This window comes from Pelophylax lessonae (assembly GCF_965119305.1).
Source record: "Pelophylax lessonae genome assembly, chromosome: 4".
Classification (NCBI taxonomy): domain Eukaryota; kingdom Metazoa; phylum Chordata; class Amphibia; order Anura; family Ranidae; genus Pelophylax; species Pelophylax lessonae.
The window spans coordinates 521243149-521269282 of record NC_138771.1 but is presented as its reverse complement, the minus strand read 5'-3'; the positions used below and the strand labels follow the sequence as shown (position 1 = coordinate 521269282).

Below are 26134 nucleotides of genomic sequence, written 5' to 3'. Positions count from 1 at the left end.
CTTCACTACATTTTTTCGACGATTTCAATACTTCTACTCTTCTACGATTATTTTTTTTTTTTTGTGCTGCATAGTTACTTGTTACAATTATAAAAATTACCACCGCCAGAACAGTAGATGGCAGGTTTCATGAAGCTCAAAAAAATGTGTATAATGTCATGTGTACTTTTGACTTCTTTCTTTAATAACTTTAACTTTTAATAAACGTTTGACTTCTTTCTTTAATAACTACATAACACAGTACTTGTACTTTTACTTTCAGTACTTGAGTAGCGAAATTTTAAAAAAACTACTTGCAATACTTAAGTACAAAAAATGTTGAATACTTTAGTACTTCTACTCAAGTCACTTTTTGATCGAGCACTTGTACTTTTACTCAAGTATGGGTTTCGAGTACTTTATACAACTCTGCATACAGCCTCCCAAGAAATAAAAAAAAAAACTCTCTAACAATACACACCAAACTGAGTATGTGCAGAGTGACTACAAAGGCTCTGTCTTATCAGGAGATAGATTAGGTACAGGAGAAGAAGGGGAGGATCAGAGAAGACAGGATCTTACAGCTTTTTTAAATAATGTGCAGGATTAACCCCTTAGGTTCCACAATATACAGAGTATAACAAGCATACTTTACTGCATATACAAATGGATTTTACTGTTGTGGGATTAGCAATACGTTAAGGGGTTGGTAGAAGATCATACCATAGAAAATAACCCTTGTATATAATTTACCAGCATGTGATATAAACAATTATCAAAACAATTAGGATCCAGTCACATAGTGGCTAAGTAAATGTGTATCTAAAAAAATGTTTTTTTTTTTTTGTATTTATACAAGTTTTGTATAAAATTAGAATTAGAACTGCCAACAGGTTTTTATTGCTGTCTGCATCCCACTGGATAGATTCATTTTCTCTATTTGCCCTGGTGACCATTGTCACTGGGATAAAAAGTGGGATGGGAAATGCAATATTTTACAGTTGCCATCAAAATGGGAATTGAGGTGAAATCTTCCAATGGGGACATCTGTTCTGGTAATAACTGTCACAAAAAGATTTCCTCTCATTTCCCGTTGTATCTCCAGGATAGGAAATTGGGGAAAAATCTCTCCAACAGGGCACAAAAAACAACAAATCCCCCTTCCCTATCTTATTAAAAAGGTTTTGGATTCCAACATACTTTCATAGTAGAGAAGGTGGATCTGAGTTTTTAAGAGGAAGGGCTTGTCTTTGCAAACCTATCTAATAGAGATGGGCTCGGGCGTCTTCGAGTCCCCAAATGCCCAATCCCGATAGGAAGCCGACACTGCACTCCGCTAATCACAGGTAGAGACATTTCCCGATCTGTGCAGCTGAAGATTGGGAAATGTCTCACTGCCTGTGATTAGCGGAGTGCAGTGTCGGCATCCTGGCAGGATCGGGCACGTAGGAGCTCAAACACACCTGAGCTCATCTCTACATCCTAACAACACCTTCATATCTACAGAAAACAAGGACAATGCCTATCCTCCCGAATCTTCCCATCTGACAAATACGATTTGCCCCAAAACTACATGTATGTGTTAATCAGAGATGTGACTTTAAACATCCATGCTAGATATATAGTGTAAAAACTGTGAGTCCCCAGCTGCCAATGAACTACAAGTCCCAACTTTGGCATCTAGCATGCTTCACTCTATGAAATAATGTAGTTTAGTATTTATATCAAACCTAGGCCAGTATATCTATTGATGCATTCTGTACAAATGTCCCTGAGAGTAGTATACATATATGCAGGTCTTATGGAAACGTAATGATAATGGACTCACCATTTTCCTGATCGCGGTGTTGGAGTGACTTGCAGCAGTTGAAATAATTTCTAGAGACTCTAAAAGAAAAGAGACAGCAATCAGTACAGACATTGAAATAAAATATCATGCAACAGTTCTGAGTAAAGGCATGCTGGAAAGCAATTCTTGGACTAAAGTCTGTCCTCATGTTAAAAATAGGATCCTTCTACACCATTGCCACTTCAGAGAATGTACTGCAATGCCACATTTTACCAGTTGGTGGCTCTATGAGTCTGGAATGACATTTTCTGGTAATGCTGGCCATACGCGCTATGATAAATGATCAATTTTCTTTTCCAAATGGATCATTTCCAATAGGAATAATCAATCTATAATCAGCAACTCATTTGATCAATATGCCACACGCAGGAAAGTGATATTGTTTAAAAGGTAAAATATGAATGTAACTTCGTAACTTAAGAGCGTACGTTTACCTGCATCTTGGTTTCCACCATGTAACCTTATAATCAATCACAGCGCTATAATACATACACATGACTGGTTTTAAAGTGATGCAATTTACAATTGCTTTTAATCAGGGCTTTATTTATTGCTCCTTTTTGCTCACTGTTTTTGTATATGACATGCAGTTTGGTTTTTATATAAATCCCATAATCTGATTGATTAAAATACGATCATATTAATAAGCAAAGTATCCCAGTGCTACCTATCAACGCATAACAATCCATAATTTTCTGTTCTGGCTGACGGACTCAGTTTAATCGGATGGAAAAAAATAAATATATTGGCGGTGTCAAAAGCAGGCAGGATGTTTTAAAAAAAATTGGGAGTTCTTTTAAATGGATAAAATAGAACATTTGTCAGTAAAAATCTTACTTTCTGAATCTGTCCTGTCGATCGAATCTTCTGGCAGTTTGCGGAGGTAATCCTTAAGGAGCATCTCATATCGCGGGATCCTCTGCACGGGCTCTAACATGTGGTGCTGAAGGGTTAAACTTCCACATTTTCCTTCCCTCTGAAAAAGACCCGCAGAGCTTCAGGTTAGCGATTTTTTTTTTATGACACATTATGCATTGCAGGCAGATCCACCAACCCAGAGCAGCCAACCATCTCCCAGCAAGGTCCTGCCGGGGTGTCCAAACTATGGCCCTCCAGCTGTTCAGGAACTACAATTCCCATCATGCCTAGTTATGTCTGTGAATGTCAGAGATTTACAATGCCTCATGGGGTGTGTAGTCCGTAACAGCTGGAGAGCCGTAGTTTGGACACCCCTGGAGGAATAAAAGATGGTTTCTGGTTAGCTACATAATACATGCTTTCCAAAATTCTACAATACCACTTAAAAAAATAAAATAAATGAATGCCTTTAAAGTAAAGCTGCCCATACGTTAGTAGCATTTATTCAAAACATTTTGTTTTAAGAACATTTGTTTGAATTTCCAATCAATAGTGGGATCAAATCTATGTTAATTTTGGACCACATTCACGGAAAAAAAATTTGCAGGAGGAGGATGGAACATTTTTCTCGATAAAACAAATTTCTAACAGTGTATGTCGTTTGGGAAAGTCCATTCATTCCAATATTAAGCTGCGGTTCACACTAGATGGGGTGTAAATTCACAGCTAATTCGCTGCGGATTCTGCACAGCGTCAAAATGGCAACAAGTTCATGCGAACCGATTGTGGAGTGTATGTTCGACATCCCAATATTGGTTTGCAAAGCACAATGCAATTTGCAGAGTCGGATCGCATGAGTGTGAACACCCACGCGATCTGATTTAATGCAGACAAGAAAAGGGTCCTGCACGAGCTTGGTGCAAATACGGTGCAATTTGAGCTATTCAAATTGCACCCCAGAAACGCTGCATGTAATTGGCACAGGAACGTGCTGGGTCACACATTAGTGTGAACCTGGGCTCAATGTTACAAGCATATTTTGAAGTACTTTTGAGCATTCATATTAGGATTTTTCATGCAAATTTTTGTACAAAAATAACACAAACGCGCCATGCCATTTCAATTTTCAACACTAGAGGGCGATGAAAAATAATTAGTTGGCAAGAACACAAATGAGGATGTCAAGGCACAGCCTAATGGGCCATACACACTATAAGATTTTCTGAAGACTTTTTCCTTTAGACTTCCCAAAACCATATAATATGAGGTCAAACCTAAACACTTTCAATTTGTATGCAATCAGGCAGGTCCTTGCACTTCATAGAAAAGGTAAATCTGAAGCTAAAAGTCTTCATAAAATCTTATAGTGTGTATGGCCCTTTAGGTATGTAGAGCTGTCACCTTCCACATAAAGGGGATCATGTTTTTATGTGGAAGTTTGTATATCCTCCCCCCCCAGAGGAAGAGACTGAGCTCACAGGTTAAAGTGGGGCTCTAGTTAGGATAAAAAATGCCAGAAAATGTACACAATTATTGCATGATGTTTTTCTGAAAGGAACATCTTTTTATTCTACATTCTTGTAGGGTTTTTTTTTTTTTAATTTACACATTATGTATTTATCTTCTTTTCTTTTGATACATTGCACTGACAAACTTACATAATTTCTCTACCTGGAAACCTCAACATTAACACCAACTTATCTGCAATCAACAGAATTCATTGTTATAGTTTCTCCTTTTTACACCCATATGAACAAGGTCCTAAGGTCAAGAGTGATTTTAGATGAGTTGTATAATTAAAGCTCAAGTTTAATCTGCTTATATTTTGTTTTTCCTGATTCCTCTATCCCCCCTTATCAACACGCTAAGAACATTAAAAAAAAAAAAAAAAAAGTTTCATTTTTATTACATACCTTATTTTAGACAATGGGTCTCTGTGCTTCTCTATGCAATCAATTTAGGCAGATCAAGACTGGTGGGGTGGGGGTACCAGCAAGGTGCCATACTGTTGTGCTCATTCCTGATGCAAGCAGTGGGCTGGCTCTTGGGAGGAGTTATACAAATTTCAAAATGTTTTCATGGGTGGAGCAGTGGGTGTTCCCTGCCAGGCTGCATTTGCATGTAGACTGCCCTAGGTAACACATACATGTAATGCTGAACCTCTATTACTGAAAAAACATAAAGCGGAGTTCCGGCCTCAGAAAGTATTTTTCACAAAAAATACCCCCGGGACAGTCAGGGCTAGTGCATTCCATAATGGATAGCCTCTGAACTGTCCTGGGTCGCACTTACCTTTTAGAAGAAATACTTACCTTGAAAATTTCTTCTCCAGCGCTGCCATCTCAGGTGTGGGCAGCTGAAGCCAGCGCGTCCTCTTCGGTCCCACAATGCACTGCACCGGCCCCGCTCGTCACTTCCGGGCAGGTGCATCATCCCTGCACAGCTTCTGGGCAATGCCCAGAAGCTGTTTAGCAGGGAATGGCATGTCTGCACCGGAACTGACGAGCGGGGCCGGTGCAGGCGCATTGATTTCCTGGGAGCGATGATGTTCAGCTCCTAGGAATCAATGCAAGCAGGAAGTGACGGCGAGGGGCGTGGCCGCAAAGGGAGGAAGTAGAGGAAAGGTAAGTATATTTTCTTCAATAACAAAATAAGTAAACAAAACAAAACAAAAAAAAAAAATCGGGACTATCCATTTCTTTTCCAGGTGACACAGAGCAAGCGGATGGCCCAAAGTCGCTTTTGAGGTCGGAACTCCTCTTTAACTCCAATTCATAAAAGGGACAGGCCAGGGACAGTCCATCTGGGGCGGAATGGGTTAGATGATGCTCTATCCAGGCTCTGACTTGCTCCTGTTTTTAATGCATATTGTGACAAGCGCACAGTGTGCAGTGAAATCAGAGTAAGCAATGTTACTACAAGAGGGGACCCTGTACAACTGCAAGACTGAAGAGAAAGCTGGAGGTCATTTTTAAAATTGTATTAGGATTATGTGAAATGGTCAGACAAATCCTCACCTGGATTTCCTCAACGACATGTTTAAATTGCGTAGAACGCTCCATCCACGTTTTCACCGTTTCCATGGCGTTGTCAAAGTTTTTGACATACTCAGCATACATCTTCAAGAATGGCGCCAACTTCTGTAATATATCTCCAATCCGCGGATTGTTGTCCCTGACAGTACAATATAAACATATGAGAAACAGTCTGCAAACATTGAAAATCAAGACTGACAAGTCTGATGGACATTTGGTGCTGCCCTCTGAGGTGGGATTACATACAATGGGGGAATTTACTAAAAGGAGTATATAAGGCCGTTCCCTCAACAAAGTACATTTTCACTCAAAGTGGTTGTAAACCTCAGACATGAAAAAATAAGCAAAGCATAGCCCTCTATAATGTGTACTTGTCTACACTAGGAGCAGTAAGTGTCATTTCTACCTACTACTGTGTTCTTCTGCTCTCAGTATGAATCATTTATGACATCAAGAAAACAAATGGTGACCAGGAGGGACCTCCAGCTGATTGACAGCCTCGGCTCTGTTCCTGTGTGCTGTATGAAAGAGGGTGTGTCCCTTCCCTCCAATCAGCTCTCAGACCTCTCCTTACTGAGCTCTGTAGAGTGTAACTTCAGCTCTCCACCTGCTTTTTTCTAAACTCTCAGACAAGCTTATAAGATCAGCACTTTAAAAAGATGTAGAGAAGAGAAAACAGATAAACAGGCACAAGGTATGTAGGAGGATTAGTTTCATCTCTGCATATCACCTGAGGACAGTCACTTCACTGGGTATATTTAAGGGTTTACTACCACTTTAACAAGGTAAAACGGTGCTGACTATAATCTTCCAATAATCTGTGAGCAGAAATCCTATTTGTTTTAAATTTTCCTCGCGCATGATTGGATATATCTTTCAAACTGAATTTGCACTTAGCTTTCCCTGATTCGCTGAGCTGAAAAATTCACTTTGCAAAGAAACATCATGTATTCCTAGGGTCCATTTACACTCTTGGGTTTTAATGCACTAAACAGGTCAGGATTCCCCATAAAAAATATGGTGTCTATTCCAATCCCAGCACTGCAGTGAAGTTGCATGTTTTTTTAAATGCGTTTGATGCGTTAGAAGCAGTGCCAGGACAAGGGGTGGGCAGGAGGAACAGCTGCTCTAGGCGCAGATGAGCAAGAGGGCAAAGAACAGACGGATAGGGGAATCAGTTCTTTTTCTTTTGTTCGGCCTGCTGGCTGAATGAAAAAAACAAAACACAAAGTATAACTAAAGGCAAACCTTTTTTTTTTTTTTTTTTTTTTTAGTTTTGGGTAGAGGGGAGACAGATTAGAACACCTGTTAGTTTTTATTGCTCCCTCGTTAGTGGATTCACCCTATTTGTCCTGTTTACCATTAACCACTTCAGCCCCGGGAAGGTTTTACCCCCCTTAATGACCAGGCCATTTTTTGCGATACAGCACTGCGTTCCTTTAACTGACAATTGTGCGAATGTGCGATTCTGTACCCAATTAAAATGTTTTTTTTTTTTCCCCCACAAACAGAGCTTTCTTTTGGTGGTATTTGATCACGTCTGCAGTTTTTATTTTTTGCACTATAAACAAAAAAAGGTCGACAGTTTTTAAAAAACATAGATTTTTTACTTTATGCTATAAAACATACCCAATTAAAAAAAAAAAAAAATGTAAAAAAATCGAATTAATTCATCAATTTAGGCCAATATGTATTCGGCTACAAATTTTTGGTAAAAAAAATTCAATAAGTGTATATTAATTGATTTGCGCAAAAGTTATCGCCTCTACAAACTATGGGATAGATTTATGCAATTTAAATTTTTTGCATTTTTTTTTTTACTAGTAATGGCAGCGATCTTTAATGGGGCTGCGCCATTGCAGTGGGCAAATATGACACTAATGGCGCTTTTCCACTGCATGGAACCGAACGGTTCGGCTCGCTTTTGTCCTTTTTCACTGCTGGTACTGCATGGTACGGTGTAGGAACGGTTCAGTACGGTACGGCGGCGCTTTTCTACTACATGGAACCGAACGGTACGGCTCTCTAAAACAGTACCACCTCGATTGTGGTTCCAAGAGGTACCATACCGGTATCATATCCCACAATCCTTTGCATGCAGTCACTACTAGCCACTGATTGGTCAGAGAATCGTTGTTATCCCACCCACTTAACTTTAGTACTACTTTAGTGGAAAAGCAAACCATACCGTACCGTACCGTTCCAACACCGTACCATGCGGTACCAGCAGTGGAAAAGCAAACCGGGCCAAGCAGGGCCGAGTAGAGCCGAGCCGGTACTTGCAGTGGAAAAGTGCCATAAGTGACACTTTTTAGGGACCAGTGACCCCAGCAAAATGCACGGTCACTGTACAACTGATACTGGTAGGGAAGGGGTTAACATCAGGGGCGAGCAAAGGGTTACGTGTGCTCCTAGGGAGTGCTTTCTGTGTGGGGGTGGCCAAACTGGAGGAAGACAGAGATCCGTGTTCCTGCTTAGCTGAAACACAAGATCTCCATCGTTCTGACAGAACGGCGGTCAGCCTTGTTTACATAGGCAGACCGTTGCTCTGCTTCTCCTCCAAACGATCGGCGGGTCCGGGCGGACATTGTGTCCGCCGGACCCGCTGACTGGACATCGCGATGTCCAATCACAGCAGGAGCAGGTCGTGGGCGTCCTAGACCCAGAGCACAGTGGTAGGTACAGGTACCTTGGTTTGCACAGGAGGGCTGCCCTGCTGCAGTATATCAATAGCCCTCAATTGGTTAAAAGTAAAAGTATAAGAAAATGCCAAATTTTGGGTTGTCCCCAGAAGAGTAATAGAGGTGAAATCTTCCAATGGGGACACCAATTCTGGTGACCTGGGGGTCCCCATGGAATTACCTTAATTTGCGGGGATTTCCTCTCACTTCTTGTTTTCACTATAGGACAGGAAGTGAAGGAAAATCTCCCCAATGGGACACAGATGGCAAAAATAAACCTTACAGGGGTTATAACCCTCCCTTGTTCTATCCAAAATGGAAAAAAAAAGGTTTTGTCTATAAATCTACTTTATTCTATGGCCAGATTAAACCAGAAGCACTGCGACAGACTTACTAAACCTGACTGCTAGTTACACTTTTGGGGCATATACTGTATATATATATATATATATATATATATATATATATATATATATATATATATATATATATATATAATAAACAAGCAAAAAATAGGGGGAGCAGACCCTGAACATGTATATCTAAAGCCGGTGCAGCTATAGACCAAGCAACATGTATATTAAAAATAAAAAAAATTATATATATATATATGTGGCTGTAACAAAACATTCACCGGTGAATCAACCACTGGAAGATTCACCTGCGGAGAATATTTGGGGAATGTCACATTCAGCGTTTTATAAATATGCCCCTTATACACATATATAGATTACACTGAATTTAGTGGCCTTTCTGCCCTCACCAGTCATTAGGACTGATGTACAGATGCATATTGCCCAAAGTTTTCTCTTTATCTGAGGCAAAAAAGATTGAAGGACGCCTTTGATAAATTGCACAGATAAAGAAAAAAAATCTTCTTAGCACCGAAATCTGCCTCATCACATGAAATCTCACATTACAGGAAAAATCAGAGAATAATTTAATAAAATTGGATAAGAACTATGATCTGTCTGTGCACTTAAAATAAGGCAAGGCCACAAAGAATGTCCAGCTCAAAGATATGACAATGGATTACAATTGTTATAAAAAGCTTGAGCCCACAATGCAGAAGAGATGCAGCTGCAGAAGACCAGAGCTCCCCGCTCTCCCAAACGCTACAAAAGGATGACGAATTGGTTGAGGCCGGATGACAAGTCCTGTTCTCCAGCACCTCCACCCACTGCAGATGTCACACTGCAGGATAACACTGGGAGAGTCAGGGATGGCAAGATGCATAGACTGCTAGAGAAGTGCTCTGTTCTAACCAAAAATACAACAAACACATTTATTAAAACAAATTATTGCTTTGAATACATAAGTCGCTGTGTTAACCTGATGGACAGTCTAGTCAGCAACAAAGTTTTCTCCCGAGCTGCTGCTCAGACATGGGCTATGCAAACATTTACTGTCTAATCAATTGGAAGCATTTTCTCTGTTACCACTTAACTGCAGCTCTTATTAAAACCATTCATCCTATAAATGGGTTGAACGCATCAAACTATACATCTCTGGATGGATCGCTGACGACATAATACCCCATACGCCAGGCTTCTCTAAATCTGATTTTTTTTTATTAAAGCAGATCTTGCCTTAAATTTTCCAACAATACCCCCCCCCCCCCCCACACTGTATTTAATTTTTCTTTTTTTTTTTTCTGGGAGCCGGTACCTTTTTCTAATCCTGACCACTTCTGCAATGCTTTCCTAGGCAAACATTGCCTAGGCTTGCGCCTCCCCCCCCATGTGTCACACATCCCAGGGGGCTACAGAACCAAACTGACAATGCAGCACATGTGCAGTGGGTTGTGAACCAGCAGAAGTCACAACCTGCTCCCACAACCAACATGGCATTCCTGGGGACCCAAAGATTGGTGAAGACAGCACTGGACTCCTAAGCTGGTAAGGGTCTGTTTCTTAAAATTCAGCAATTACAGTATTTAGTGCTATTTTGTTTTACAATTCTTTAATTTGTGAAGTCAAATATTGCTTATGTGAAAACTTCCTAAAGCTGAACTCTGGGGAGAGTAAAGATTCTCCCTAGCAGCAGAGCTGCCCCCACACTGCAAGGGCTAAATACTCCTTTAGGAGTAAGGGACTGGAAAAAGCAGTTTTACTTATCCAATCCCCCACTCTTGCAGGCTTCCTTCGTACTGCTATACCGGTCCTTGTAACCTTTTCTGTCCTGTCCTCCAGCAACTGTATGTCATCTGACATCAAATACAATGCAGGGCCCATAGCCTTGTACTGGATGCGAGGACATCTAGGGACGGTTCACTGCTTGAGCATAGAGGAGAACAGGAGAGCTCTGGTTGCCAGTGGTCTGGAAGATCAAGTAGATAATTATGTATTTTACAGTACCCTAGATCTAAACAAGAATTTAATCCTTGCAGTGTGGGGGCAGCCTAATTGCATGGGAGGATTTTTACTTCAGCTTCAACTCAATTCTCAGCCTTGCATCCTGCCACCAACTATTGCAGTCAGAAACACAGGGATTAAAGAAAACTCCAGGAAAGAAGTCATCACAGGTGAAATCAAGGCTGACCCCATCTCTGGTAATGGTCTCCAAGATGATGGTTAAAGTATAACTCCAGGCAGATATAAAAGACTTGAATTAATGCAGCTCTTCCATTAACACATCATGAAATGTCTGAGGTTCATTTTTTACCTACTGCTGCAGTTACATACCTGTAATGAAGAATCTTCTGTCCTGTGATGCCCAGTCCTCTTCACAGCTCTGAACTTCCAGAACTGCGGGCAATAATAGCTTCAGGTCTAACATTGCAATGCATAGCAGAAGCTGGTGGCCCACCCCGTCCCCCCATCCCCTCCTCCACTGACAAAAGACCATTCGTTGATTTCACTGAATGTACCACTGTCTGTGAATGGAGTAAGGATACTATCATTCATCTGCCCCTCCCCCACTTGCATGTTACCTTAATAAAATCAATAAATTACCTTTTGTCGGTGAAGGAGAGGGGCGGAGCTTCTGAAATGCATTGCAATGTTAGACTTGAAGTTATTAACCCCTGCAGTACCAGCAGCTCAGTGCTGTGATTAGGACCGGGCATCACATAACAAAAGATTGTATATAAGGACTGGATGGACAAATGTACAAATTATTTGGCAGGTAAAACAGATCTCAAATATGATTCCATCCATCAACTTCAGCTTTAATGAAGCTTACATGGATATTAGTGCATGATCAAGCTACAGTGAGGGTAAAAAGTATTTGATCCCCCTGCTGATTTTGTACGTTTGCCCACTGACAAAGAAATGATGAGTCTATAATTTTAAGGGTAGGTTTATTTTAACAGTGAGAGACAGAACAACAACAAAAATATCCAGAAAAACACATTTCAACAAAGTTCTAAATTGATTTGCATTTTGAGTGAAAAGGGGATTTGATCCTCTGTTTATCAGCAAGCTTTCTGGCTCCCAGGTGTCTTCTATACAGGTAATAAGCTGAGATTAGGAGCACTCTCCTAAAGAGTGAGCCTTTACCTGTTACCTGTGTAAAAGACACCTGTCCATAATCAATCAATCAAATTCCAATCTCTCCACCATGGCCAAGACCAAAGAGCTGTCCACGGATGTCAGGGACAAGATTGTAGACCTACACAAGGCTGGAATGGGCTACAAGACCATCACCAAGCAGCTTGGTGAGAGTCTGACAACAGTTGGTGCAGTTAATCGAAAAATGAAGAAACACAAAATAACTGTCAATCGCCCTCGGTCTGGGGGCTCCATGCAAGATTTCACCTCGTTGAGTTTCAATGATCATGAGAACGGTGAGGAATCAGCACAGAACTACATGGGAGAATCTTGTCAATGATCTCAAGACAGCTGGAACCACAGTCACCAAGAAAACAATTGGTAACACACTACGCCATGAAGGACTAAAATCCTGCAGCGCCGGTAAGGTCCCCCTGCTTAAGAAAGATGTACAGGCCCGTCTGAAGTTTGTTAATGAACATCTGAATGATTCAGAGGAGAACTAGGTGAAAGTGTTGTGGTCAGATGAGACCAAAATTGAGCTCTTTGGCATCAACTCAACTCGCCATGTTTGGAGGAGGAGGAATGCTGCCTATGACCCCAAGAACACCATCACCGCTATCAAACATGGAGGTGGAAACATTATACTTTAGGGGTGTTTATCTGCTAAGGGGACAGAATAACTTCACCACATCAAAGGGACGATTGACAGAGCCATGTACTGTCAAATCTTGGGTGAGAACCTCCTTCCCTCAGCCAGGGCATTGAAAATGGGTTGTGAATGGGTATTCCAGCATGACAATGACCCAAATCATATGGCCAAAGTAACAAAGGAGTGTCTCAAGAAGAACCACAATAAGGTCCTGGAGTGGCCTAGACCCTAATCCCATAGAAAATATGTGGATGGAGCTAAAGGTTCGAATTGACAAACGTCAGCCTCGAAAACGTAATGACTTGGAGAGGATCTGCATAAAGGAGTGGGACAAAATCCCTCCTGAGATGTGTGCAAACCTGGCCAACAAGGGTTTTGCCACCAAGTACTAAGTCATGTCTTGCAAAGGGGTCAAATGCATATTTCACTCATTAAAATGCGAATCAATTTATAACTTTTTTGAAATGCGTTTTTCTGGATTTATTTGTTGTTATTCTGTCTCTCCCTGTTAAAATAAACCTACCGTTAAAATTATAGACTGATCATTTCTTTGTCAGTGGGCAAACATACAAAATCAGCAGGGGATCAAATACTTTTTCCCTCACTGTACATGGAGGTTTACTGGAGTTTACTGAATGTGGAGCACAGCTTTGGATTTCATATTGTTAGCAGTCTGATCTTCAGATAGGAGAGACTGATCTGAGGGAGGAGATCAGTGTTGTTATTGTAACTGTAATATTTGTCCATAGGTGTCCCCCATACAGGTCCTGCTACCCACCATTCTATCATTCTGCCTTCCAGTTCAGGCAAGAGGAAGGAGGAGTGGAAGCTGTGAATAGATGCAATATTTGAGAATATCTTGTATGGAACATCCACAGGGAAAGAACCTTTCTTGGCTTCGTTATCCAGCTCTGTATGAAATGTCTGCAGAGACAGATCCGAGGTTTAATTTATTACAGGCATTTATATAGACAATTTATGCAGCATTTTACATATTGTACATTCACATCAGTCCCTGCCCTCAGGGAGCTTACAATTTAAGGTCCCTAACTCACATACTGTACATACAAAGGCCAATTTAGACAGAAGCCAAATAACCGACTGGCGCGTTTTTAAAGCATGGGAGGAAACCCAAGTACCCAGAGGGACCCACAAAAGCATGAGAAGGACATGCAAATTTGAAGCAGAGGACCCCAGTGTTGCCAGGCAGAAATGCTAACTACTAAACCACTGCACTAGAAGAGTATAACTGGGGGAATCAATGGTTGAGAAGGATCTGGGTGTTCTGGTAGATCCTAAGCTTAATAATAGCATGCAATGCCAAGCTACGGTTTCCAAAGTAAGCAAAGTCCTTTCTTGTATTAAGAGAGGCATGGACTCCAGAGAGAGAGATCATTTTGCCCCTGTACAAATCATTAGTAAGACCTCGTCTTGAATATGAGGTTCAGTTTTGGATACCAGTTCACAAAAAGGATATCGGGGAACTGGAGAAAGTACAGAGAAAGTGCAGAAAAAGGCAACCAAACTGATAAGAGGCATGGAGGAGCTCAGCTATGAGGAAAGATTAGAGGAACTGAATTAATTCTTTCTTGGGAAGAGGAGATTAAGGGGGGGGGGGGTATGATCAACATGTATAAATACATAGGTGGTCCATATAGCTTGGTTTTATTTAATTTAAGGGCATCACAGAGGCACTCTTTACATCTGAAGGAAAAGAGATTTGATCTCCAAATATGGAAAGGCTTTTTCACAGTAAGAGCTGTGAAAAAGTAGAATAGACTCCCTCAATAGCTGGTTCTGGTAAGCTCAGTCTTTTTAAAAAAGGCCTAGATTTGTTCCTAAATGTACATATGAGAACTGGGTACGAACATTTTTAGGTAAAGTTAGTCCAGGGAACATCTGTTTGTCTATCGGGGGGATCAGAAAGACATTTTTTATATCCTGCCGGGGAAAATTTGATTATGCTTTGCTGGGGGTTTTTTACCTTCTTTTGGATGGACTGTGGGTATAGGATTGTGTATATGGGATTCTATGATTTTTTTTTTTTTTAATGTTTTATTGAACTAGATGGTGTCTTTTTGCAACCAGACTACTATGTAAAACTGGGAGCAGCCAGAATCTGGAGCTGCTGTGCATGGCAACCAATCAGCTTCTATCTTTCATTTTCAAAAACTGAATAAGCTGAATATAAACGCTTATTTGTTGTGATGCGCAGCAGCTCCAGATTCTCTGCTCCAGTTTTGAGAAATTCTTTTTAGCCTGTTGCATCCAATTCTGTCCTTTTTTCTTCTAGGTTGAAAATGATGGGAGAAAACTTAATGACAGAAAGTCTCTTCATTACCTGCAGGAGCTCCAAGCGGCTGACGTAGGCCCTCTCCGTCTGCAGCAGCTCGTTGGCGATTTTGTGCAGCTTCTGCTCGTTGGTCTCCTGGAATAGAGGAATGTTGTTATTTATGAGGTGAGAGGAAAAGCATTGATCTCCCGGGCACCATAATGAGAGCCCGAGCCTTCACAGAGCAGCATGACACAAAGATCCTGCAACATCTGAAAATAACTTCCCAATTAAGAGGCCATTTGACATTTTGCTCAGATCTGCTAATGATAATCCAGAAACCACAGGAATTCTCCATATACTTGTTTATTGCTCCACTGCAGACAATTTTATATTTTATCCTCTTTGTTTAACTCTGTGTTCAATTAAAGCTAGAGTTTAATCTGCTTATGTTTTGCTTTCCCTGGTTTCTCTCCTTGCCCACCAACAAGCTAATGAAGTTTTTTCTGAAATAAAACCTTTCCATTTTTGTTACATAGTTATTATTAATTATTTTAGACACTGTGATATCATCACTGGGTCTCTTTGCTTCTTTATGCAATGCTGGCAGATCATGGCTGGTGGGAGGGGCCAACAGGGTGCTGCATGTAGCTTTCTTAAACCATCACAGCACACTAACTCAGTACTACTCTCAAGAGCCCTCAGCCCTGATGCAAACAGTGGTCTGGATTTTGGAAGGAGTTATGTCAATATCAAAATGCCTTGATGGGTGGATGTCAGGCTGGAATAGTGGGTGTTACTAGACAGACTACATTTGCATGCAGACTGTCCTAGATAACACTCACTGGTGAAGCTGTGCCTCCATGAATGAGAGAACTGAAATCCAATGAATAAAAAGGGCAGACCAGGGGCAGACAGGCTGGAGAAGTAATGGTTAAATTAGGGCTCTCCAAACTTTCTAAACAAAGACCAGCTTACTGTTAAGGGGCCCAGACGTTGGTGTCAATGGAAGGAATAATGCCTGATTGCTGGTGTCTGTGGGAGGAATAGTGCCCAAGCGCTGGTGTCAGTGGGAGGAATAGCGCCCAAGCGTTGGCATCAGTGGGAGGAATAGTCCCCAACTGCTGGTCTCAGTGGGTGGGAGGAATAGTCCCCAACCGTTGGTCTCAGTGGGTGGGAGGAATAGTCCCCAACCGTTGGTCTCAGTGGGTGGGAGGAATAGTCCCCAACCGTTGGTCTCAGTGGGTGGGAGGAATAGTCCCCAACCGTTGGTCTCAGTGGGTGGGAGGAATAGTCCCCAACCGTTGGTCTCAGTGGGTGGGAGAAATAGTCCCCAACCGTTGGTCTCAGTGGGTGGGAGGAATAGTCCCCAACCGTTGGTCTCAGTGGGTGGGAGGAACAGTCCCCAACCGTTGGTCTCAGTGAGAGGAATAGTCCCCAGCCGTTGGTCTCAGTGGGAGGAATAGTCCCCAACCGTTGGTCTCAGTGGGAGGAATAGTCCCCAACCGTTGGTCTCAGTGGGAGGAATAGTCCCCAACCGTGGGTCTCAGTGGGAGGAATAGTCCCCAACCGTTGGTCTCAGTGGGAGGAATAGTCCCCAACCGTTGGTCTCAGTGGGAGGAATAGTCCCCAACCGTTGGTCTCAGTGGGAGGAATAGTCCCCAACCGTTGGTCTCAGTGGGAGGAATAGTTCCCGTCCCCAACCGTTGGTCTCAGTGGGAGGAATAGTCCCCAACCATTGGTCTCAGTGGGAGGAATAGTGCCCCATCGTTCGTATCAGTGGGATGAATAATGCCAAACCGTTGGTCTCAGTGGGAGGAATAGTTCCTATTACCATTGGTCTCAGTGGGAGGAATAGTGCCCCATTGTTGGTATCAGTGGGAGGAATAATGCCCAACCATTGGTCTCAGTGGAGAGAATAGTTCCAAACCATTGGTCTCAGTGGAGAGAATAGTCCCCACCCGTTGGTCTCAGAGGGAGGAATAGTACCCAACCGTTGGCGTCAGTGAGAAGAATAGTGCCCAACCGTTGGTCTCAATGGGAGGAATAGTGCCCAACCGTTGGTCTCAGTGGGTGGAATAGTGGTGCCCAATTGTTGGTGTCACTGGGATGAATAGTGCCCAATCGTTGGTGTCACTGGGAGGAATAGTACCCCATCATTGGAAGTGGAAGGAATAGTACTCCATCATTGGTGTCAGTAGGAAGAATAGTGCAATGGACAAGCAAAGGCCACATCTGGCACCCGGGCCATAGTTTTGAGATCACTGGGCTAAATGATGCTGAATATCCTCCAGTCAGGAAATGAGGTGGGCTCTGTGTGACTTGCTGTGGCTTCTAATGCACATTGTGAGAGTCTCACAGTGTGCAGTGAAATCAGAATAAGCAAATTTAGTACATGAGAGGACCCTGTACAACTGTGGAAGGCTGGAGGGAATGTGAATCCTTACTAGATGACATTTGGGTTGCTAAAGCACTTTGAATGATAATGATAATAAAAAAATTAAATAAATAAAAACCTACCATTGGTATTTTCCTATAGAAAATACAGTTTTCGTCATCTTTTCATATCAGTGCTGATGATCTCTTGTATCCTTTGTGCAGCAAGATTCTTACAATAACAGAATGAAATTGAGTGTGGCATGATACCTACCTTAATTTCTCCAGAGTTTCTTGGAGAGCAAATGGTGCTATTGCTGTCTTCATTCTCCTTGTCATCTGATGGTAATCTACTAGGGGTTTCATTTTCCTGGTACCCCTTGTTGGTATGCCCTCTATAGATGGGTAATACGGGTCTGTCCTCAGTTAAGTTTGGTCCTTCTCCATTTACCCTGTTTTGTATGGCAGACTCATATGAAGGGGGTGAATCACGTTCTATAAGAGCAGGGGGACTTGATGATCCATAAGAAGGATCCTGAGTACTAAGTGGAGGAGAGTCCTCTGGGCTAGACTTGGGAGCCAGCGGTCTGTGTAAAGGAGGTTTTGGGGAAGGAGGACCTCTCGTACCATGAGAGGGAGACCGGGGTGCAGGAGGTTCCGGTTTTTTAAAAGAAGGTGCATCAGTGTCATAACTTTCAGTCTGTATCCTAGGAGAAGTAAATCCATCACTTATTTCCATCACTTCTGGAGTTACAATCCCATTGCAGTTTGGCTTAGGCTGGTCCTCAGTTAAATCCAGGCTCAAGCCTGGTTTTTGGACAAGCGGATGCTCCGTGAATGGCTTCTGCTGGAGAACAACTTTGTGGTTACTTCTGTGATGAGACCCGTTGTTCATATCCGGGCTTTCTTTCTTGCCTTCACTGGGGCTGAGGGTCATAGAAAACAAGTGCATATTTTATGGAAATTCTTGGCAAGTGCAGCACCATTACAACATTTTCACCACTCGGCTTCAAAAGGCTTAAAGCTTAAGTTTATTTATTTATTTTAAACAGCACCAGGGACAGTACTTCCATTGAATGTGAAATGTGAAATGTCTCCACTGATGGCTGCTCTGTCTGTTGAAATGTTCATTCCTCTGCTCTCTCATACCTCACAGCTGAGATCTTCTCATACTCTAGGGCAGGGATATGCAAACTGTGGCCCTCCAGCTGTTGCAAAACTACAAGTCCCATCATGCCTCTGCCTCTGGGTGTCATGCTTGTGGCTATCAGAGTCTTGCTATGCCTCATGGGACTTGTAGTTTTGCAACAGCTGGAGGGCCACAGTTTGTATATCCCTGCTCTAGGGGTTAATACAAGGCTCTGGACATGCACAGGCGCTCATCAAAAGTCCCAACTATGCCAGCCCTTTCTTCTCCCCTTGCTCCATTCACCAAAAAGCCATACCATCACTTCGCACTATGAATGGGGGAGGTGGACCTTTCATTCATCTGTCCAGCCACAGAGCACTTTTTATTGTGAAAAGTGATAGTACAGCTTCTATGAATAGAGGAGGTCCAGAAAGGGCAGGCATAGTTTGCAAATTTTAAGAAATCCTTATGACAGGGCCAGCAGCTCCTAGTAACCCCGAAAGCACCAGAAGATCACAGCTGCGGGGTTATGGGGGGCAGAGGAAGGAAGATTTTAACGAACAGTGCATCCAACAACACGAGTGATACTTCTCAGTCAATGCAACTTCTCTCTTGTGCAGATTTTAAAAAAATAAAACACGTTAAAGTGCAACTCCACTGTAGCTGGGAACCACAAACTTTTGTTTTTTGTTTTTCATATTCAAACCAAGCTCACCACTCATCCATATCTCCATGCTTTATTTTGTTGACAAATCACTTTGAAAAACCGCCCCCCTAGCATTTCTATCTGCAAGCATATTGAGTAAGGGCAGATGTAGCATTTATTTCCTGGAATCTATTTGCCATTGTTATTATATTAATATTATACAGGATTTATATAGCGCCAACAGTTTTTAGCAACGCTTTACAATATAAAGGGGGACAGTAAAATTACAATGCAGTTCAATACAGAAGGAATAAAAGGGCCCAAATTACAATGCAGTTCAATACAGATGGAATAAAAGGGCCCTGCTCATGGAGATTTCAATCTAAAGGGAGGGGGAGTTGGTACAAAAGGTAATAGCTGCAAGGAATGATCTGATGGAGGTGTCTCAAGTACAGTTCTTAGTTGAAGGTGGGGTACGCTTTCCTGAATAAATTAGTTTTTAAGGATTGCCTAAGGGCAGACAGAGTAGGAGCTGACCGGACATACTGGGGCATGAAGGTCCAGGAGGATGGGAGAGACTCTGGAGAAGTCCTGGAGGTGAGCGTAGGAGGTGGTACTAAGAAGGGAGCTAGAAAGCAGGAGGTCTTGGGAGGAGTGGAGAGGATGATTTGGGAGATATCTGGGGGTGATTTTGTAGATGGCCTTGTATGTTGTGGTTAGGATTTTGAATTTTATAGCATGGGGTAGAGGAAAGCCAGTGAAAAGATTGGTAGAAAGGAGCAGCAGTCGCAGATCAGTTTGTAAGGTGTATTCGTCTAGCAGCAGCATTCATAATAGACAGAAGAGGGGATATGTGATGGAAATAGTCCTAAAAATAGGGCTATCTACAGCGCATGCTAAAATATGTAAACCATAAATCTGTGCAATAATGATACATAAATCAAAAATTCCCAATAAAGTGCAACTGTGCAAACAACTAGTGTCAATCAATCATCCAATATCAACAATTTATAAACATAAGATTATCATAAATCTTATGTTTATAAATTGTTGATATTGGGAATTTTTGATTTATGTATCATTATTGCACAGATTTATGGTTTACATATTTTAGCATGCGCTGTAGATAGCCCTATTTTTAGGACTATTTCCATCACTTCTACCATTTTATACTACTGCTGCTGCTATAAATTTATAATTACAATTTTAAAATAATTTTACACAATCGTTCACTAAATATATTCAATAAAATAAACTCCTAGACGCGGGGAGTACAACTTTTTTTTCGGAAAAGGGTACTTGTCTTTCAGAAGAGGGGATAGCCTGTGTAAAGGTAGGCCAGTGAGGAGGAAGTTGCAGTAGTCAAGTAGGAAAATAACTAAGGAGTGAATAGGTTGTTTTGTGGTGTCATTATTTAAGAAGGGGCGAATTCTGGAAATGTTGCGGAGTTTAAGGCAGCAAGATTAAACCAGTGATTGGATGTGAGGGCTGATGGAGAGGTTAGAGTCTAGGATTACACCTAGCACCCTGGCATGTGGGGAGGGATCAATGGTTGTGCTGTTGATCTCAATGGTAAAGTCATGGGGAGGGTATCGAGGAGAAGGAAATAATACAAGCTCAGTTTTAGAAAAATTGTGTATGAGGAAGTTGTGAGACATCCATGCTAATATGTCACTCAGTAAATTTGTGATATGTGAGGAGATTGAGGGGACCAGTTGAGGAGTCAAGAGATAGATATGGGTGTCGTAAGCATAGAGGTGGTATTGGAAGCCAAGGGAGGTTATCATCTGGCCCAAATAAGAGGTATAGAGAGAGAATAGGAGGGGCCCAAGGATGGAGCCTTGAGGTACCCCAACAAAAAGAGAAAGAGGAGTGGGGAAGATGTTGTATGCGACACTGAAAGTGAACAGAGATAGATAATAGGAGAACCAGGAAAGAGCAGAGTCACAGAGGCCAAGGGAGTGGAGTTTATTGAGGAGAAGTGGGTGGTCAACGGTGTCAAAGGCAGCAGAAAGGTCTAAGAGTAGGAGTATGAAGTACTGGTCGTTGGTTTTATCAGTTAGTAGGTAATTGCAGTTTTAGTGGAATGCTGTGGGCAGAAGTCAGACTGTAATGAGGGGTAACCAGTGCATTTTTGAGCAAGAAGAGAAAGGTGCCGGAGGAAAGGGAGAGGTTGAAGATGTGGGTTAGAGAGTTTAGGATAGAGCACAAAAGGGGTCGCAGTACTTGTGAGGGGACAGGGTCCAGGGGACAGGTGGTGAGGTGGGCCGTAGAAAGGAGTATGGAAACGTTCTCAGTGGTAACACGGTGAAGGAGAAGTATTGAATGTGGTGTTGGAACTGGTGCGTTGGTTGGGGGAGAAAGCTGGACGCTAGATATATCATCACGAATTGTGTTGATTTTGTTTTTGAAATGATTGGCAACCTCCTAGGCAGTAAGTTGGTGGGTGGAGGCAGTGGGGGGATTAAGGAATTAAGGGTAGAAAAGAGTTGGAGAGGTTTTTGAGGAAAGTGGTATAGTAGGTTTGTTTAGCAGTGTGGAGGCAGGAGCTGTATTTGGGAAGGGCAGATTTGTGGAGTGTAAAAGCCTTGCCGGAATTAAGTTTTTCACCATGTTCACTCAAGAGCATGGCTGCATCTCTCGAGACTTCTGGTGTCGTCTTTTTTTTTTTTGCCAGTGTTGTAGCAGGTGAGGCCTGGGTCTGTGTGTAGAGAGCAGAGTGAGTGTGTCCAGGGAAGACGACTGTTTGTTGTAGACAGAAGTGACCAGGTCTGGGCAGGACAGGGGTGCAATTTTATCATAAAAGCAGTCAGTAGCAGAATGAAGAAGATAAGGGTTGTGGCGGAGAAGGTTCCTGCGGGTAACTGTTTACAGGTTGGTAGCATGGGAGGTAGAAGGCAGGGAGTGTGTGAAACTGATAAGTTTATGATCAGAGAGGGGAAAAGGGATGTTGGAGAGGTTGCAGGGAGTGCAGAGGTGGGAGAATATGAGATCAAGAGTGTTGCTATTGGAGTGAGTGGTGGTTTGTGTCCACTGTGTTAGGTTAAAAGAGGAAGTTAAGCTGAGTAGCTGAGAGGTTGCTGAGGTGTTAAGATTAATTGAAATGTTACAGTCACTGGGGAAGAAGGGTAGTTATGCGGAGAAGTCATTGAGAAAGCGTGACACTGGGCCAGGAGGCTGATAAATTCTTGCAATCCTCAGACAAACTGGAAAAAAAGGTGAATCCACTGCACTTCAAAAGAACAGAAGGAAAGAGAGAAAGGTGTAGGAAGAACCTGGAAGGTGCTTTGTGGGGAGAGGAGAAGTCCAACTCTGCCTCCTCGTCCATTGGGTCTGGATGAGAGAGTCCAAACAAGGCCACCATGGGAGAGGTTTCGGTAATAGCAAGTAGATTGAGGGAGTTGATTAGCTCAGGTACGCAGACAGGTGGGTGTGAGAGATTTTGACCTAGGCCAGAAACCAATTAGTAACTAAAGAACTGTAATTTAAAAAAAAAAAAGTTTAAAAACAAGTTAATAAAATATATACCTTCCTATCCATTTTCTACTGCTAGCAGGATAAGGATTGAAATAGTGAATTTTGATTGAGAAAATGTCGTTCTGATTAAAACTTTGAGGAGACAGATATTTAGGCAGAGCAGGATAAGCAATTGCTCTGTCTAAATGCTGACCCTCTGCTTTGGAACAGATCATGTGTGCATGACATTTGGTCACGTGTCCAGCATAGCACTAAACCAGAAGTAGCATGAATACAAATTGGGTAGAATGGGCATGCAAAAATACTCAAAATGTGCGCTAAGGGTGGATATAGACAGGCAGAGGCTTCACATAGGATGACAAGTGGTGAGATATCCAGCTGTTCTCAACTGCATATGGACCCACAAGCAGCATCTTAATACCTAGCCAAAAGGCTGAATCAGCACACACGCATTAGACAAAATTAATATCGCTCTTCAAATGAGCACCTAAAAGGATTGTCAGTTTTAAAACTCAAAACCAAAAAGGTATGCCTGCCAAGAAAATGGTTAATACCTACCCCTTCTACTGTCAAGCTTTGATGTCTCCAAAAGCTCAACTGGATGAAAAATGTTCAGTGTTCAACTCTTCTGAGTGTGTCGGAAAATTGGTCCCATTGTGTGCACTCTGGTTCTTTCCGCCAGCCCCTAAGTCACTAGAAGACACAGTAGTGATATAGGTGCTACTTATAGGAACCATGGACCGCAGAGTAAACCCAGGACTTATGGATGTGTCAGATGCTACATATATTTCTTCCAGTGAAGCTTGAGAAGTGAGAAGATCTGTGGTGCAAGTGGCAGAAGTAGTAAGTATTATCCTTTCTCTTTGCAGACATGCCTTTGAATATGCATTTATAAATAGTATTAGATAATAAAAAAAAAAATCTCAGTGTGCAGTAGGTCACAATTACCCCCTCCAAAGGCAGACTTTCCTCCAAGTGTTGCATCAAGTCATTCAAACAGGAGCCTACCATGCAGATATGCCAAGGGAGTTGATAAAAGTTATAGCACACCGACATTTCCTAACCTTTGGTAATGGTTTTATGTACTTGTATATTGTGATGATTGTTCAAAAAATTAACCACTTTACCACTAGAGGATTTTGCTGTCTTACGTCTGGGCCACTTTTTGCGATTCGGCACTGTGAGACTTTAACTGACAATTGCGCGGTCGTGCAACGCCGTACCCAAACGAAATGTATGTCCTTTTTTCCCCCACAAACAGAGCTTTCTTTTGGTGGTATTTTATCACCTGTGCGATTTTTTCTTTTTGCGCTATAAACAAGCGTTTATTTTGAAAAAATAACAATATTTTTAACATTTTTTTATATGAAATTCCCCCCCAAAAAAATGTAAAAATCAAATTTTTTTTAAATTTTTGGCCAATTTGTTTTATGCTACCTATGTTTGGTAAAAAATAAATCACAATAAGCGTATTTTGATTGGTTTGCGCAAAAGTTATTGTGTTTACTAACAAAGGGAACGATTTCTGTCATTTTTGGTGTTTTTTTTTATAACTAGTAATGGCGGCGATCTGCGATTTTTTTTGCGGGACTGCGACATTGCGGCGGACAGATCGGACCCTTGACTGACATTTTTGACACTTTTGGGGGTACCAGTGACATTACTGCAGTAATCAGTGCTATATATATGCACTGTTACTGTAAAAATGACACTGGCAGGGAAGGGGTTAATTTTATTGGAGAGGGAGGGGTTAATGTATGCCTGGTGCTTACTAACGTGTGTGGGGGAAGGTGACTGTGTGACACAAGGACAGATCGAGGGTTCAACTATGCTGAACCCTGCCTGTCACTTAGGAGATCCGCCCGCTTTGTTTGCACAAGCAGGCGGATCTCCACACTCGATTCCCCGACGATCGGGGAAGAGCAGCGGCGATCGCCGCTGCTCCTCCCCTGGCCCGACTCCCGCTGTGACTGAATACAGCGGGAGCGAGCCTCCGGCGGCGCGCGCGCGCCGCCGAGAAAGGGGAGTGTCTGGCGACGTAGGTCTACGTCACCAGACGATAACTAACCACTTTGCCGTGGTAGGCTCAACGTGAGCAGACGGCAAGTGGTTAAATAAAAAAAATATATGCCAAAGAAGAAGAAACAGTACCATCAGTCTCAACTAGACACAATCCTACTACTGTAAACCTGTCATAACAGAATATACAGAAAGCACATGGCCGAAGACAATTCATAATATCTAATTCCAGTCCAATGTTGGCAGTCTTTGGGCTCTGTATGGCATGAAGGTATTGTGTAGCAGCTCGGTTAGAAAACTTGATGTAGACAGTAAAGACCCTGAGCCACTACTCAATGCATGGCACCAAGCCACCGATATGTCCTCTATCCAGTAATTTATCACACACAGGAACAGACTTTCTACATAGGAAGCCAACAGTGTCCAGGTGGTCAGACATAAGTGAGGGGAAAGGGCAGGACCAGAAGAGACACTCTCTTCCTCAGCCCCACCTATATCCCATCTCTTCTACAGACCGGACCTAAAGGAGGTCTCTCACCAATAAAATAAAGTATATAATACTAATGTAGGTGTATTTGTTTTATGTTTTATTTTATGCAGCTTTAAGCTATAGCGGTATCATGCTAAATGCTACAACATTAAAATCTCAGCAACTAAAGTACTTTGTGTGACTAGGAGTAGGGGGATGGGCAACTGTTTGATGGACCTGAGTTGTTGATTCGTTTCCAGAAATCCATTAGCAAAAACACAAGCAGTGTAGACTGAAAAAAAGCTCTACTATTCCTGCAAAAGCCCACAAAAGAACCACAGGCAAACATCTTAAGAATTTTTTTTTTTTTTTTAACAATTGAATGTATTTTTCGATTTCTGTGGGGAGGTCACACAGATAGTAAGTGAGGGAAAATGTCAGGAACAGAAGCTTGAATCTGACAGAAATTTTAACTCTAACTGTATTCAGTATTTAAAATAAAAAATAAAGATGACTGGAGTAAAGCTGGACATACACTATATTACCAAAAGTATTGGGACACCTGTCTTTACATGCACATGAACTTTAATGGTATCCCAGTCTTAGTCTGTAGGGTTCAAGTTGAGTTTGCCCACCCTTTGCAGCTATAACAGCTTCAACTCCTCGGGGAAGGCTGTCCACAAGGTTTAGGAGTGTGTCTATGGCAATGTTTGACCATTCTCCCAAAAGCACATTAGTGAGGTCAAGGCCTGGCTCGCAGTCTCCCCTCTAATTCATCCCAAAGGTGTTCTGTCGGGTTGAGGTCAGGACTCTGTGCAAGCCAGTCAAGTTCCCCCACCCCAAACTTGCTCACCATGTCCTTATGGACCTTGTTTGAGCACTGGTGTGCAGTCATGTTGGAACAGGAAGGAGCCATCCCCAAACTGTTCCCACAAAGTTGGGAGCATGAAATTGTTCAAAATGTCTTGGTATGATGACGCCTTAAGAGTTCCCTTCACTGGAACTAAGGGGCCAAGCCCAACCCTTGGAAAAACAACCCCACACCATAATCACCCCTCCCCCAAATGATTTGGACCTGTGCATAAAGCAAGGTCCATAAAGACATGGATGAGTGAGTTTGGGGTGGAGGAACATGACTGGCCTGCTGGTGGTCAAACATTCCCATAGACACCTTCCTAAACCTTGTGGACAGCCTTCCCAG

The 26134-nt window shown here is 42.3% G+C and overlaps 1 protein-coding gene across 3 annotated transcripts in view; it reads right to left on the bottom strand.

Moving 5' to 3' along the window:
• The window catches only part of FGD4 (FYVE, RhoGEF and PH domain containing 4), a 256856-nt gene that overhangs the window by 25037 nt on the left and 205685 nt on the right, over positions 1 to 26134 (bottom strand). For all 3 annotated transcript variants that reach the window (XM_082255357.1, XM_082255359.1, XM_082255358.1), the window contains exons 4-9: positions 17468 to 18119; positions 14887 to 14973; positions 13324 to 13469; positions 5704 to 5860; positions 2666 to 2804; positions 1808 to 1866 (exon numbers count right to left, since the gene is read on the bottom strand). In XM_082255357.1, the coding sequence (XP_082111483.1) occupies positions 1808 to 1866; positions 2666 to 2804; positions 5704 to 5860; positions 13324 to 13469; positions 14887 to 14973; positions 17468 to 18119 (1240 nt within the window). The remainder of the gene's footprint in view (positions 1 to 1807; positions 1867 to 2665; positions 2805 to 5703; positions 5861 to 13323; positions 13470 to 14886; positions 14974 to 17467; positions 18120 to 26134) is intronic.